The sequence below is a fragment of the Salmo salar genome, chromosome ssa17 (assembly GCF_905237065.1).
Source record: "Salmo salar chromosome ssa17, Ssal_v3.1, whole genome shotgun sequence".
Taxonomy (NCBI): domain Eukaryota; kingdom Metazoa; phylum Chordata; class Actinopteri; order Salmoniformes; family Salmonidae; genus Salmo; species Salmo salar.
The window spans coordinates 32,113,384-32,129,198 of record NC_059458.1 but is presented as its reverse complement, the minus strand read 5'-3'; the positions used below and the strand labels follow the sequence as shown (position 1 = coordinate 32,129,198).

The 15,815-nt window shown below is 43.7% G+C and overlaps 1 protein-coding gene across 3 annotated transcripts; it reads left to right on the top strand.

Moving 5' to 3' along the window:
- The first annotated feature begins 2,451 nt into the window (after positions 1-2,451).
- On the top strand, positions 2,452-15,796 carry LOC106575971 (sperm-associated antigen 17). 3 transcript variants are annotated; one of them, XM_045699472.1, is made up of 15 exons: positions 2,452-2,739; positions 4,367-4,524; positions 6,005-6,118; positions 7,412-7,460; positions 7,592-7,676; positions 12,024-12,077; positions 12,189-12,291; positions 12,602-12,695; positions 12,830-12,922; positions 13,547-13,707; positions 14,333-14,514; positions 14,706-14,766; positions 14,922-15,069; positions 15,358-15,505; positions 15,657-15,796. In XM_045699472.1, the coding sequence occupies exons 2-15, from the start codon at positions 4,411-4,413 to the stop codon at positions 15,658-15,660; spliced, it is 1,410 nt and encodes a 469-aa protein (XP_045555428.1). In that variant the 5' UTR covers positions 2,452-2,739; positions 4,367-4,410; the 3' UTR covers positions 15,661-15,796. The 3 variants fall into 3 exon arrangements, with proteins under 3 accessions (XP_045555428.1, XP_045555427.1, XP_045555429.1); XM_045699471.1 differs by lacking the exon at positions 2,452-2,739 and having other exon boundaries at positions 3,832-4,524; XM_045699473.1 differs by lacking the exons at positions 2,452-2,739; positions 4,367-4,524 and adding an exon at positions 4,752-4,874.
- The last annotated feature ends 19 nt before the right edge of the window (positions 15,797-15,815 follow it).

Sequence of the window (15,815 nt, the reverse complement as noted above, 5' to 3'; positions counted from 1 at the left end):
TAAGATTCTTCAAAGTAGCTACCCTTTGCCTTGATGACAGCTTTGCACACTCTGGGCATTCTCTCAACCAGGTTCATGAGGTAGTCACCTGCAATGCATTTCAATTAACAGGTGTGCCTTGTTAAAAGTTAATTTGTGGATTTTCTTTCCTTCTTAATGCGTTTGAGCCAATCAGTTGTGTTGTGACAAGGTAGGGGTGGTAAACAGAAGATAGCCCTATTTGGTAAAAGACCAAGTTCATATTATGGCAATAACAGCTCAAATAAGCAAAGAGAAACGACAGTGCATCATTACTTTAAGACATGAAGGTCAGTCAATACGGAACATTTCAATAACTTTGAAAGTTTTTTCAAGTGCAGTCACAAAAACCATCAAGCGCTATGATGAAACTGGCTCTCATGAGGACCGCCACAGAAAAAGAAGACCCAGAGTTACTTCTGCTGTAGGATAAGTTCATTAGAGTTACCAGCCACTACTAAAGGACACCCATAAGAAGACGAGACTTGCTTGGGCCAAGAAACATGAGCAAGGGACATTCGACCCACAGAAATCTGTCCTTTGGTCTGAGTCCAAATTTCAGATTTTTGGTTACAACCGCCGTGTCTTTGTGAGATGCAGAGTAGGTGAACGGATGATCTCCGCATGTGTGGTTCCCACTGTGAAGTGTGGAGGAGGAGGTGTGATGGTGTGGGGATGCTTTGCTGGTGACACTGTCATTGATTTATTTAGAATTCAAGGCACACTTAACCAGCATGGCTACCATCGCATTCTGCAGCGATACGCCATTCAATCTGGTTTGCTCTTAGTGGCACTATCATTTGTTTTTCAACAGGACAATGACCCAAAACACACCTCCAGACTGTGTAAGGGCTATTTGACCAAGAAGGAGAGTGATGGAGTGCTGTATCAGATGACCTGGCCTCCACAATCACCCGACCTCAAACCAATTGAGATGGTTTGGGATGAGTTGGACTGCAGAGTGAAGGAAAAGCAGCCAACAAGTGCTCAGCGCATGTGGGAACTCCTTCAAGACTCTTGGAAAATAATTCCTCATGAAGCTGGTTGAGAGAATGCCAAGAGTGTGCGAAGCTGTCATCAAGGCAAAGGGTGGCTACTTTGAAGAATCTAAAATATGAAATATATTTTGATTTGTTTAACACTTTTTTGGTTACTACATGATTCCATATGTGTTATTTCATAGTTTTCATGTCTTCACTATTATTCTACAATAGTAAAAATAAACAAAACCCTGGAAAAGGTAGGTGTGTCCAAACTTTAGGCTGGTACTGTATATTTGATTTTTGATATATTTGTCTTCCTATTATACTTTTACTGTGTCAGTCTGAAATCTATTGGCTTCACAACCTTTTGTGTTGTTGAGTATCGGTGCTTGAGAAAGACAAAGGGGAGATGAGGAGTTATGTGTGTGTGGGCAGGTAAGCTGGGTTCCAAGCAGAGCCTGGGGGCTGACCAGAGTCAGAGTGACCCAGAGCCCAGGGAGGAGCAGAGGTCATCAGGCCAGACCCAGGGCAGACAGGGGGTCTGTTGGGTCACCACCAGCCCCTCCGGACACAGAGTGGCCACCATGGGGGACCAGACCACAGACCCTGGCCCGGTCCTGGCCTTCAGAGCCACAGACCCTGTCAGCCAAACTGTGAGCATCCGAACCAGCAACGTGGTTGTTAATAACACATTTTAGTTTTCTCATGACCTTTGCAAAAGTCCCAAATGCTTGACCAGCTGATACTCTGAAGGTGTCAACATTTTGACTTCCTTCACATGTGATATGTAAAAGTAGCTCTTCTGCCTTGTCTCTGTGAGCAGGTTGTTATCACGCGGGAGGACAAGGTGATGTCTGTGCTGGACAGAGACGCGACGGTGATCGTCGACCATGCAGACGGAACCAGGATCACTACCCTGTACCAGGAGAGAGAGGCTCTCAGTGGCTGGTCCCAGGAACACATTAACACAGGTACCCAACACCCCTAACCCTAACTCTAACCCTGTACCGGGAGAGAGAGGCTCTCAGTGGCTGGTCCCAGGAACACATTAACACAGGTACCCAACACCCCTAACCCTAACTCTAACCCTGTACCGGGAGAGAGAGGCTCTCAGTGGCTGGTCCCAGGAACACATTAACACAGGTACCCAACACCCCTAACCCTAACTCTAACCCTGTACCGGGAGAGAGAGGCTCTCAGTGGCTGGTCCCAGGAACACATTAACACAGGTACCCAACACCCCTAACCCTAACTCTAACCCTGTACCGGGAGAGAGGCTCTCAGTGCTGGTCCCAGGAACACATTAACACAGGTACCCAACACCCCTAACCCTAACTCTAACCCTGTACCGGGAGAGAGGCTCTCGTGGCTGGTCCCAGGAACACATTAACACAGGTACCCAACACCCCTAACCCTAACTCTAACCCTGTACCGGGAGAGAGAGCTCTCAGTGGCTGGTCCCAGGAACACATTAACACAGGTACCCAACACCCCTAACCCTAACTCTAACCCTGTACCGGGAGAGAGAGGCTCTCAGTGGCTGGTCCCAGGAACACATTAACACAGGTACCCAACACCCCTAACCCTAACTCTAACCCTGTACCGGGAGAGAGAGGCTCTCAGTGGCTGGTCCCAGGAACACATTAACACAGGTACCCAACACCCCTAACCCTAACTCTAACCCTGTACCAGGAGAGAGAGGCTCTCAGTGGCTGGTCCCAGGAACACATTAACACAGGTTAAAGGCTATCATACTAACTGCTAAATGATCTGATACAGGTCTGATCGGGTTGGCAGGTAGCCTAGTGTTTAGAGCGTTGGACTTGTAACCGAAAGGTTGCAAGATCGAATCCCCGAGCTGACAAGGTAAAAATCAGTCATTTTGCCCCTGAACAAGGCAGTTAACCCACTGTTCCTAGGCCGTCATTGTAAATAAGAATTTGTTCTTAACTGACTTGACTAGTTAAATAAAGGTAAAATAATAAATAAAAAAATACAGGTTAAAGGCTAAACTACTAACTTCTACTTGGTCTGATACAGGTTAAAGGCTATACTACTAACTGCTACCTGGTCTGATACAGGTTAAAGGCTGTACTACTAACTGCTACCTGGTCTGATACAGGTTAAAGGCTATACTACTAACTGCTACCTGGTCTGATACAGGTTAAAGGCTATACTACTAACTGCTACCTGGTCTGATACAGGTTAAAGGCTATACTACTAACTGCTACCTGGTCTGATACAGGTTAAAGGCTATACTACTAACTGCTACCTGGTCTGATACAGGTTAAAGGCTATACTACTAACTGCTACCTGGTCTGATACAGGTTAAAGGCTATACTACTAACTGCTACCTGGTCTGATACAGGTTAAAGGCTATACTACTAACTGCTACCTGGTCTGATACAGGTTAAAGGCTATACTACTAACTGCTACCTGGTCTGATACAGGTTAAAGGCTATACTACTAACTGCTACCTGGTCTGATACAGGTTAAAGGCTATACTACTAACTGCTACCTGGTCTGATACAGGTTAAAGGCTATACTACTAACTGCTACCTGGTCTGATACATTAGTAGTGTGTGTTACCAGGACAGAGACAACACTGTGTGTAGGAAGGATAGTTCATGGTGTGATAATGTCTACGTTGTGTTACCAGGGGAGAGGTCCAGCAGCAGTGTGTGTAGGAAGGATAGTTCATGGTGTGATAATGTCTACGTTGTGTTACCAGGGGAGAGGTCCAGCAGCAGTGTGTGTAGGAAGGATGGTTCATGGTGTGATAATGTCTACGTTGTGTTACCAGGGGGAGAAACAACACTGTGTGTAGGAAGGATAGTTCATGGTGTGATAATGTCTACGTTGTGTTACCAGGGGAGAGGTCCAGCAGCAGTGTGTGTAGGAAGGATAGTTCATGGTGTGATAATGTCTACGTTGTGTTACCAGGGGAGAGGTCCAGCAGCAGTGTGTGTAGGAAGGATAGTTCATGGTGTGATAATGTCTACGTTGTGTTACCAGGGGAGAGGTCCAGCAGCAGTGTGTGTAGGAAGGATGGTTCATGGTGTGATAATGTCTACGTTGTGTTACCAGGGGAGAGACAACACTGTGTGTAGGAAGGATAGTTCATGGTGTGATAATGTCTACGTTGTGTTACCAGGGGAGAGGTCCAGCAGCAGTGTGTGTAGGAAGGATGGTTCATGGTGTGATAATGTCTACGTTGTGTTACCAGGGGAGAGACAACACTGTGTGTAGGAAGGATAGTTCATGGTGTGATAATGTCTACGTTGTGTTACCAGGGGAGAGGTCCAGCAGCAGTGTGTGTAGGAAGGATAGTTCATGGTGTGATAATGTCTACGTTGTGTTACCAGGGGAGAGGTCCAGCAGCAGTGTCTGTCATAAGGAGAAGGTGGTGATGGTGGAGCGGCTGGGGTTTGCCACGGTAACCATGTTCGGCGAGGACAGGTCCTGCAACGTGTTCTTTGGAGACGGGAGCGTCGTCACTGCCACCTGCAACGGAGCGTACCAAGTAAGAGAAACCGGGGGTGAATGTTAAAAGCCCCTCCTTCATTCCTCCCGTTGTCTTCCCACCTCCTTCTCATAACGTGGAGAGCATCGGAGGAGAAGATCCAAGCTTCCTTTCATGAGTCTACCAAATGACTGTTCTGACGTGCTATATTCATTCTAGGTGACTGTCCGTGTCCCCGTGTGCCCTCTAGGTGTACCCGTCCAGTGTAGGTCTGCTGTTCATCAACCTGGACGGTAGTTGTGTGTACACATCACACCCTGAACACAGCCCAACCCTGAGTCTGGCCAGCTGGAGTCCCAGAGAGCAGCCAGGCAGCTACAGGATGAATCACACCACCTCAAAGACACTGTGTGAGGTCACAGACCACCACGGGAACCTCTTCCTGGTCCTCCTCCTGTAACTGGTCCTGTCTCAACATGTGGTCCTCCTCCTCCTGTACCTGGTCCTCCTCCTGTACCTGGTCCTGTCTCAACATGTGGTCCTCCTCCTCCTGTACCTGGTCCTCCTCCTGTACCTGGTCCTGTCTCAACATGTGGTCCTCCTCCTCCTGTACCTGGTCCTCCTCCTGTACCTGGTCCTGTCTCAACATGTGGTCCTCCTCCTCCTGTACCTGGTCCTGTCTCAACATGTGGTCCTCCTCCTCCTGTACCTGGTCCTCCTCCTGTACCTGGTCCTGTTTCAACATGTGGTCCTCCTCCTCCTGTACCTGGTCCTCCTCCTGTACCTGGTCCTGTCTCAACATGTGGTCCTCCTCCTCCTGTACCTGGTCCTCCTCCTGTGCCTGGTCCTGTCTCAACATGTGGTCCTCCTCCTCCTGTACCTGGTCCTCCTCCTGTACCTGGTCCTGTCTCAACATGTGGTCCTCCTCCTCCTGTACCTGGTCCTCCTCCTGTACCTGGTCCTGTCTCAACATGTGGTCCTCCTCCTCCTGTACCTGGTCCTCCTCCTGTACCTGGTCCTGTCTCAACATGTGGTCCTCCTCCTCCTGTACCTGGTCCTCCTCCTGTACCTGGTCCTGTCTCAACATGTGGTCCTCCTCCTCCTGTACCTGGTCCTGTCTCAACATGTGGTCCTCCTCCTCCTGTACCTGGTCCTCCTCCTGTACCTGGTCCTGTTTCAACATGTGGTCCTCCTCCTCCTGTACCTGGTCCTCCTCCTGTACCTGGTCCTGTCTCAACATGTGGTCCTCCTCCTCCTGTACCTGGTCCTCCTCCTGTACCTGGTCCTGTCTCAACATGTGGTCCTCCTCCTCCTGTACCTGGTCCTCCTCCTGTACCTGGTCCTGTCTCAACATGTGGTCCTCCTCCTCCTGTACCTGGTCCTGTCTCAACATGTGGTCCTCCTCCTCCTGTACCTGGTCCTCCTCCTGTACCTGGTCCTGTTTCAACATGTGGTCCTCCTCCTCCTGTACCTGGTCCTCCTCCTGTACCTGGTCCTGTCTCAACATGTGGTCCTCCTCCTCTTGTTACTGGTATTGTAGGAGTACATGGAGCAGGTTGTCCAAAGAGAGAAACTGACAGAGAAGATGCAGCTGAATGACCCTCGTACTGAGGAGGAGAAGATCCACGCTGCTGACCTGCTCAAACTGGTCCTGGTCAGTCAGTACACACACATACAAACACATACACACACACACACACACACACACATACACACACACACACACACACACACACACACACACACACACACACACACACACACACACACACACACATACAAACACACACATACAAACACACACACACATACACACACAAACACACACACACACACATACAAACACACACACACACAAACAGACATACAAACACACACACACACAACACATACACACACAAACACACACACACATACGTACTGAGGAGGAGAAGGTCGATGCTGCTGACCTGATCAAATTTGCCCGAATTACTCAGGTGATCTAGTATTCTGTTACTCAGGTGATATAGTATTCTGTTACCCAGGTGCTGTAGTATTGTGTTACTCAGGTGATGTAGTATTCTGTTACTCAGGTGATGTAGTATTCTGTTACTCAGGTGATGTAGTATTCTGTTACTCAGGTGATGTAGTATTCTGTTACCCAGGTGCTGTAGTATTGTGTTACTCAGGTGATGTAGTATTCTGTTACCCAGGTGCTGTAGTATTGTGTTACTCAGGTGCTGTAGTATTCTGTTACTCAGGTGCTGTAGTATTCTGTTACTCAGGTGCTGTAGTATTCTGTTACTCGGGTGCTGTAGTATTGTGTTACTCAGGTGCTGTAGTATTGTGTTGCTCAGGTGCTGTTGTGTTACTCGGGTGCTGTAGTATTCTGTTACTCAGGTGCTGTAGTATTCTGTTACTCGGGTGCTGTAGTATTGTGTTACTCAGGTGCTGTAGTATTGTGTTGCTCAGGTGCTGTTGTGTTACTCGGGTGCTGTAGTATTCTGTTACTCAGGTGCTGTAGTATTCTGTTACTCAGGTGCTGTAGTATTGTGTTACTCAGGTGCTGTAGTATTGTGTTACTCAGGTGCTGTAGTATTGTGTTACTCAGGTGCTGTAGTATTCTGTTACTCAGGTGCTGTAGTATTCTGTTACTCCGGTGCTGTAGTATTCTGTTACTCAGGTGCTGTAGTATTGTGTTACTCAGGTGCTGTAGTATTCGGTTACTCGGGTGCTGCAGTATTCTGTTACTGAGGTGCTGTAGTATTGTGTTACTCAGGTGCTGTAGTATTGTGTTATTCAGGTGCTGTAGTATTGTGTTACTCAGGTGCTGTAGTATTGTGTTACTCAGGTGCTGTAGTATTGTGTTACTCAGGTGCTGTAGTATTCTGTTACTCAGGTGCTGTAGTATTCTGTTACGCAGGTGCTGTAGTATTGTGTATCACCATGTGCATTTTTTCTTCCTCAGTCACTTCCAGAGTCAGAGCACCCCACTATAGAGAACAGAATCTGCCCCGGTAAGTCCTTCATTTTGGCTTGGCACTTTTATGGGGCTTGGAGATTATTTCCTAGCTGTAGCAATGGATTGGATAAGGGAAAAGGAATGGTAAGTTGAGTAGGGAGTGTGTTTGTGTTTGTTCCACCTCAGTGGATGCAGCCACCCTGTACATCCAGGCAGTGAAGACTCCAGCCCTGCAGACTGAGGCCTCGCTCTCAGAGAAAGACACAGACAGGTGGGTCAGAACTAGCCTGGTCCTAGATCAGTATCAGAACTAGCCTGGTCCTAGATCAGTATCATAACTAGCCTGGTCCTAGATCAGTATCATAACTAACCTGGTCCTAGATCAGTATCAGAACTAGCCTGGTCCTAGATCAGTATCATAACTAGCCTGGTCCTAGATCAGTATCATAACTTGATCTGTATCATAACTAGATCGGTATCATAACAAGATCAGTATCATAACTAACCTGGTCCTAGATCAGTATCATAACTAACCTGGTCCTAGATCAGTATCAGAACTAGCCTGGTCCTAGATCAGTATCATAACTAGCATGGTCCTAGATCAGTATCAGAACTAGCCTGGTCCTAGATCAGTATCATAACTAGCCTGGTCCTAGATCAGTATCATAACTTGATCTGTATCATAACTAGATCAGTATCATAACTAGATCAGTATCATAACTTGATCTGTATCATAACTAGATCAGTATCATAACTAGATCAGTATCATAACTTGATCTATATAATAACTAGATCAGTATCATAACTTGATCTGTATCATAACTAGATCAGTATCATAACTAGATCAGTATCATAACTTGATCTGTATCATAACTAGATCAGTATCATAACTAGATCAGTATCATAACTTGATCTATATAATAACTAGATCAGTATCATAACTTGATCTGTATCATAACTAGATCAGTATCATAACTAGATCTATATAATAACTAGATCAGTATCATAACTAGATCTGTATAATAACTAGATCTGTTTAATAACTAGATCTGTACAATAACTAGATCTGTTTAATAACTATATCTGTATAATAACTAGATCGGTATCATAACAAGATCAGTATCATAACTAGATCTATATAATAACTAGATCAGTATCATCACTAGATCTGTATAATAACTAGATCTGAATCATAATTAGATCAGTATCATAACTAGATCTGTTTAATAACTAGATCTGTATAATAACTAGATCTGTTTAATAACTAGATCTGTATAATAACTATATCTATATAATAACTAGATCAGTATCATAACTAGATCTGTTTAATAACTAGATCTGTATAATAACTAGATCAGTATCATAACTAGATCAGTATCATAACTAGATCTGTATGATAACTAGATCTGTATCATAACTAGATCTGCATAATAACTAGATCTATATCATAACTAACCTGATCCTAGATCTGTATCATAACTAGATCTGTATCATAACTAGCCTGATCCTAGATCTGTATCATAACTAGATCTGTATCATAACTAACCTGATCCTAGATCTGTATCATAACTAACCTGATCCTAGATCTGTATCATAACTAGCCTGATCCTAGATCTGTATCATAACTAGATCTGTATCATAACTAACCTGATCCTAGATCTGTATCATAACTAGCCTGATCCTAGATCTGTATCATAACTAGCCTGATCCTAGATCTCTATCATAACTAGATCTGTATCATAACTAACCTGATCCTAGATCTGTATCATAACTAGATCTGTATCATAACTAACCTGATCCTAGATCTGTATCATAACTAGCCTAATCCTAGATCTGTATCATAACTAGCCTGATCCTAGATCTGTATCATAACTAGATCTGTATCATAACTAGCCTGATCCTAGATCTCTATCATAACTAGATCTGTATCATAACTAACCTGATCCTAGATCTGTATCATAACTAGAGCTGTATCATAACTAACCTGATCCAAGATCTGTATCATAACTAGATCAGTATCATAACTAGCCTGATCCTAGATCTGTATCATAAATAGATCTGTATCGTAACTAGCCTGATCCTAGATCTGTATCATAACTAGATCTGTATCGTAACTAGCCTGATCCTAGATCTGTATCATAACTAGCCTGATCCTTGATCTGTATCATAACTAGCCTGATCCTAGATCTCTATCATAACTAGATCTGTATCATAACTACCCTGATCCTAGATCTGTATCATAAGTAGATCTGTATCATAACTAACCTGATCCTAGATCTGTATCATAACTAACCTGATCCTAGATCTGTATCATAACTAGCCTGATCCTAGATCTGTATCATAATTAGATCTGTATCATAACTAACCTGATCCTAGATCTGTATCATAACTAGCTTGATCCTAGATCTGTATCATAACTAGCCTGACCCTAGATCTGTATCATAACTAGATCTGTATCATAACTAACCTGATCCTAGATCTGTATCATAACTAGATCAGTATCATAACTAGATCTGTATCATAACTAGCCTGATCCTAGATCTGTATCATAACTAGATCTGTATCATAACTAGCCTGATCCTAGATCTGTATCATAAATAGATCTGTATCTTAACTAGCCTGATCCTAGATCTGTATCATAACTAGATCTGTATCGTAACTAGCCTGATCCTAGATCTGTATCATAACTAGCCTGATCCTTGATCTGTATCATAACTAGCCTGATCCTTGATCTGTATCATAACTAACCTGATCCTAGATCTGTATCATAACTAGATCTGTATCATAACTAACCTGATCCTAGATCTGTATCATAACTAACCTGATCCTAGATCTGTATCATAACTAACCTGATCCTAGATCTGTATCATAACTAGATCTGTATCATAACTAACCTGATCCTAGATCTGTATCATAACTAGCTTGATCCTAGATCTCTATCATAACTAGCCTGATCCTAGATCTCTATCATAACTAAATCTGTATCATAACTAACCTGATCCTAGATCTGTATCATAACTAGATCTGTATCATAACTAACCTGATCCTAGATCTGTATCATAACTAGATCAGTATCATAACTAGATCTGTATCATAACTAGCCTGATCCTAGATCTGTATCATAACTAGATCTGTATCATAACTAGCCTGATCCTTGATCTGTATCATAACTAGATCTGTATCATAACTAGCCTGATCCTTGATCTGTATCATAACTAGCCTGATCCTAGATCTCTATCATAACTAGATCTGTATCATAACTAACCTGATCCTAGATCTGTATCATAAGTAGATCTGTATCATAACTAACCTGATCCTAGATCTGTATCATAACTAGCCTGATCCTAGATCTGTATCATAACTAGATCTGTATCATAACTAACCTGATCCTAGATCTGTATCATAACTAGCCTGATCCTAGATCTGTATCATAACTAGCCTGATCCTAGATCTCTATCATAACTAGATCTGTATCATAACTAACCTGATCCTAGATCTGTATCATAAGTAGATCTGTATCATAACTAACCTGATCCTAGACCTGTATCATAACTAACCTGATCCTAGATCTGTATCATAACTAGCCTGATCCTAGATCTGTATCATAATTAGATCTGTATCATAACTAACCTGATCCTAGATCTGTATCATAACTAGCTTGATCCTAGATCTGTATCATAACTAGCCTGACCCTAGATCTGTATCATAACTAGATCTGTATCATAACTAACCTGATCCTAGATCTGTATCATAACTAGATCAGTATCATAACTAGATCTGTATCATAACTAGCCTGATCCTAGATCTGTATCATAACTAGATCTGTATCATAACTAGCCTGATCCTAGATCTGTATCATAAATAGATCTGTATCGTAACTAGCCTGATCCTAGATCTGTATCATAACTAGCCTGATCCTTGATCTGTATCATAACTAGCCTGATCCTAGATCTCTATCATAACTAGATCTGTATCATAACTAACCTGATCCTAGATCTGTATCATAACTAGATCTGTATCATAACTAACCTGATCCTAGATCTGTATCATAACTAACCTGATCCTAGATCTGTATCATAACTAACCTGATCCTAGATCTGTATCATAACTAGATCTGTATCATAACTAACCTGATCCTAGATCTGTATCATAACTAGCTTGATCCTAGATCTGTATCATAACTAGCCTGATCCTAGATCTCTATCATAACTAAATCTGTATCATAACTAACCTGATCCTAGATCTGTATCATAACTAGATCTGTATCATAACTAACCTGATCCTAGATCTGTATCATAACTAGATCAGTATCATAACTAGATCTGTATCATAACTAGCCTGATCCTAGATCTGTATCATAACTAGATCTGTATCATAACTAGCCTGATCCTTGATCTGTATCATAACTAGATCTGTATCATAACTAGCCTGATCCTTGATCTGTATCATAACTAGCCTGATCCTAGATCTCTATCATAACTAGATCTGTATCATAACTAACCTGATCCTAGATCTGTATCATAACTAGATCTGTATCATAACTAACCTGACATAAATATCTACAGCTTTGAACCTTTTCCATTATCTTATCATCATATTCCAATCTCCTGTTTTACAGCTTCAGTGAAGAGGCACAGGAAACTATGTGGAAGAGCAGGATAGAGCAACACAGGTAACTAACAAACTGCTCTGAATTTATAGAGCTGACATAGTGGACATTCACATATTTTCCCAGGAATATTTAAGCTATTAATGAATGTTTTAATGTTGCTGTACTGTTCAGACAGGAGCTGGACCAGGAGAAGATTTACAGAGAGGCTCTAAGAAACAGAATCATTCCTCCTTATTTCCACTCCGAGAAAGGAGCAGGTTTTGAGTACTCGGAGGTGACATAGCTTTCTCATCAATGGATTGTATTCAGCACAGCTACGTAATGCCTGTTAACAGTTCCATTAGATTCATTAATACGCGTCCATTGTCCCACAGCCCAGCCAGTCAATTTATAAACTTAATGTCAACTGGAAAAAAGCGTCTAGACAATATTTCCCAATGCTACTAGCATAGCATTTGGTTTGGTACAGAGGGGGTTAATATAAGCTTCACTATGTGCCTCTCCAACCTGTGCAACATATTGCAGATGGTATTCAGCTCAGCTACTGTACGTATATAACACAACTATCTGGGGTTTCCCGTCAGGTCCCTGATATGAGAGCTCTGTCTCAGGACCTTCCTCCATTCCCCAAGACTCCCAACTCCCAGAACTACCTCGAGGATGCCCCTCGAGAGACAGGTTAAAGCTAGGCTACATTTATAACAATTCTAATGATATTGATTCTTCAGTATTGAAGCATTGTGTAATTTTGTCCTTCATTGAGAAAGTGACCCTGTTTGGCATGTTATTTGTTTTTGTGTGTGTTCTTGAGGCAGCCCAGCGACCTTTGAACCCCACGCCCTCTCACGCAGCAGGAAGTGATGCGCTGCCTAGGAGACCCACCAACCCCACCCCTCAAACTGCAGGTCTGCTCAGTACACGACTTAGACTTGGGTTAGTGTTAGGGTATGAGTGGCGAAAACTAGTCTTACTGGGGTTCGAGTCATAACGAAAAAGACATTACAGACAAATGACTTTACAATTTACATCAATTTAAAAACCTTAATGTGTGTGTGCGTGTGTGTGTTTGTGCATCTATCAGTTACACATACATTTCAGTACATACACACAACAAGTATGTATGTACTGCGGTGTTGTGCCGTGAGGTATTGCTTTATTAGTTTTTCTGGATCTGTGGACTTTGAAAAGACCCCTGGTGGCATGTCTGGTAGGCAGGGTTCGCACAAGGTGCTTGAATTTGGCACTCTGAAATTCAAGTACTGGAATACCTTGAAAATCAGACATTTACTCAAGTTGGTACTTGAAAAGTTGTCCCACCTAGCCATCTTAAGATGAATGCACTAACTGGAAGTGGCTCTGGATAAGAGCGTCTGCTAAATGACTAACATGCCAAATAGCATTCTGTTTGGTCAAACACCATTTTCCCAACAGTTTGCAGACACCTACTGTTAATAAATCAGTCATGTCATCATGGTCTTGTATCTGTTACTCTGCTACTGATATCTAGATCTTTGTGTGTTCTCCTGTAGGGGACAGCTCTCATGGTGTCTCTACAGTGAAGCAGCAGCATGGTGGTGGTATTGAGCCTGGCAGTACCCAGGTGGACGTGGCAGGGAACCCACGCAGACACAGAGTCAAGCTGCCAGCCTCCATCCTCAGCTCCAAACCCTTCAGCGTGCCCAACCAGCAGGTAACACACACACACACACACACACACACACACACACACACACACACACACACACACACACACACACACACACACACACACACACGCACACGCACACACACAGGTGCACACACTAGTGTTCCTCACCCACCCAGTGAGAGTTGCATATGTCGATTGAGGATATGTTTGTGACTGTAGGTGTGAATGTTGTGAATTGATGGGAGTGTGGGCTGGGGGACATATGGGAAGTGTGTGACTGGGGCCTAGATATAATCTGTATCATGGAAGATCTGAGCTCTAGGCCATTGAAATTTAAAGGGCAATGTTCATGGAGACCGCATTCATGGGAAACGCTGCATATGTCGGCTCAGTCGGAAATGACCTTTCAAATTTCAGTGGCGCTATAACGCGGATCTTCCGCGTTGTAGCCCTGGGTCTTCTGGACGCCACAAGACGGTGTTATCCTGCTGAGCTAAAGCCTAGGCTGTAGCCCAGGGAGCTAACACGAGTCTTCTGGTACAAGGTTAATACACTGAACCACATCAGTTAACACTACTGTATCTGTCCTGTCAGTTCAATAAGTCATAGCTTACTGAGCTAGAGCCTAGGCATTACCATGGAGACCTAACACGAGTCTGGCTCTCAGTTCCTGTGTGTAGAGGAGCCGGTGAGGAGGAAGGTGAAGACTGTGTCTGTGACGGGGGGGCAGCAGCTCGCTCCACGGGGGTTTGAGCTCCTCCCAGCAGAGGTCCAGTTTGGGACCCTAAAGGAGGGCTGCACCTATAGCATCCCCGTGCTCATGAAGAACGTGGGCTTCCACACCTGCAGGTCAGACCAGACACCTACATAGATAGAAATAGATCCATGAACAATTAGTATGGCTGTTTGTGGACATGTCTGTCAAAGATGGTGGTGCACTGAAAATGACAAGGTTTAAGGTCTTGGTTGTCGTCAGGGTGTGTTCTTCTCCGTCTATGTTCTGGTAAGTTCAGCGACTGTTCTGTGTTGTGGTACTTTAGGTTCAGTGTGAAACAGCCGTCCCCTGGTACTGGAATCAGAGTCATCTACACCCCTGGACCTGTGAGTTCTACTGAGCAGAGTGATAGTTACCGTTGTCAGCTTTATTCAATACACAAGCGGAACATTTCCCATTGTTTTCTTTGAGGATGTTTTAGATTCATACATTTCACTTCACTTCCTGATATGACTAAATTGACCCCTGACCTTTGCTGCAGGTGGCTGCTGGGATGAAGACTGAGCTTCAGGTGGAGCTGTATGCCATGACTATAGGTCTGGAGGAGTCTGCAGAGGGAGAGGTCTACATCTCACACCACATCCACATCAAGACTGAGACTGAGATCTTCTACCTGCCTGTCTTAGCTAATATCCTTCTCAAATGGCTTGTAGTCCCATGTTATTTGGATAGTCCTCTACGGATAACTTCCTAGGGTTGTCAATATTTACTATAGAGTTGGTAGCCTCTGTGATGTTTTCATTGTGCAGTGAGAGATCTTACACTACTGGTGTAATGGTAATGGTTATATGGCATGGTTATAGAATAGCGCAATGAGGACATGATTGGTTTTTACAGAGTTAATGGCAAAGGTCAAAGTTTCTCTCAGTGAAAGCAGCGATGGTCTCTGTTGTCCCCTCCTTAACGAGTGGTCTCACCCATCCTCCCCGAGCGTATGTATGACACCAGGACCAAGGATCATACCAACGGGCTCCAGACGGGTCTCCAAGGTCCGCCTCATCTCCTCTCCCCTCTCAGTCAGACGTGGAGTGGTCCTCCCTCGCAGACCTCTTCTCTCCACCACCGGTTAGTGATTTACAGTATCTGAACTCTCTCTAGAATGCCCGTCAAGCCAATCAGAAACGAGTGTTCAACAATGCCATGGTATAATGTCTAACGGATGATAAGGGTTTTACAAACATTCACTCCCCACTGAAACTTCATCTTTTCCTTCCAGGTGAAATCGAATCAGACGGATTGAGACAACTTATATAAAACAACTTTCACCGTGGTGTTTTAGTCACATACTGCCGTTGTTCGATGGCTGTTGAATAGAATACAATGACTCTTAGGAATAAAGAACAGTGATATAACACATTCCTGTGTGTGAGGTGGT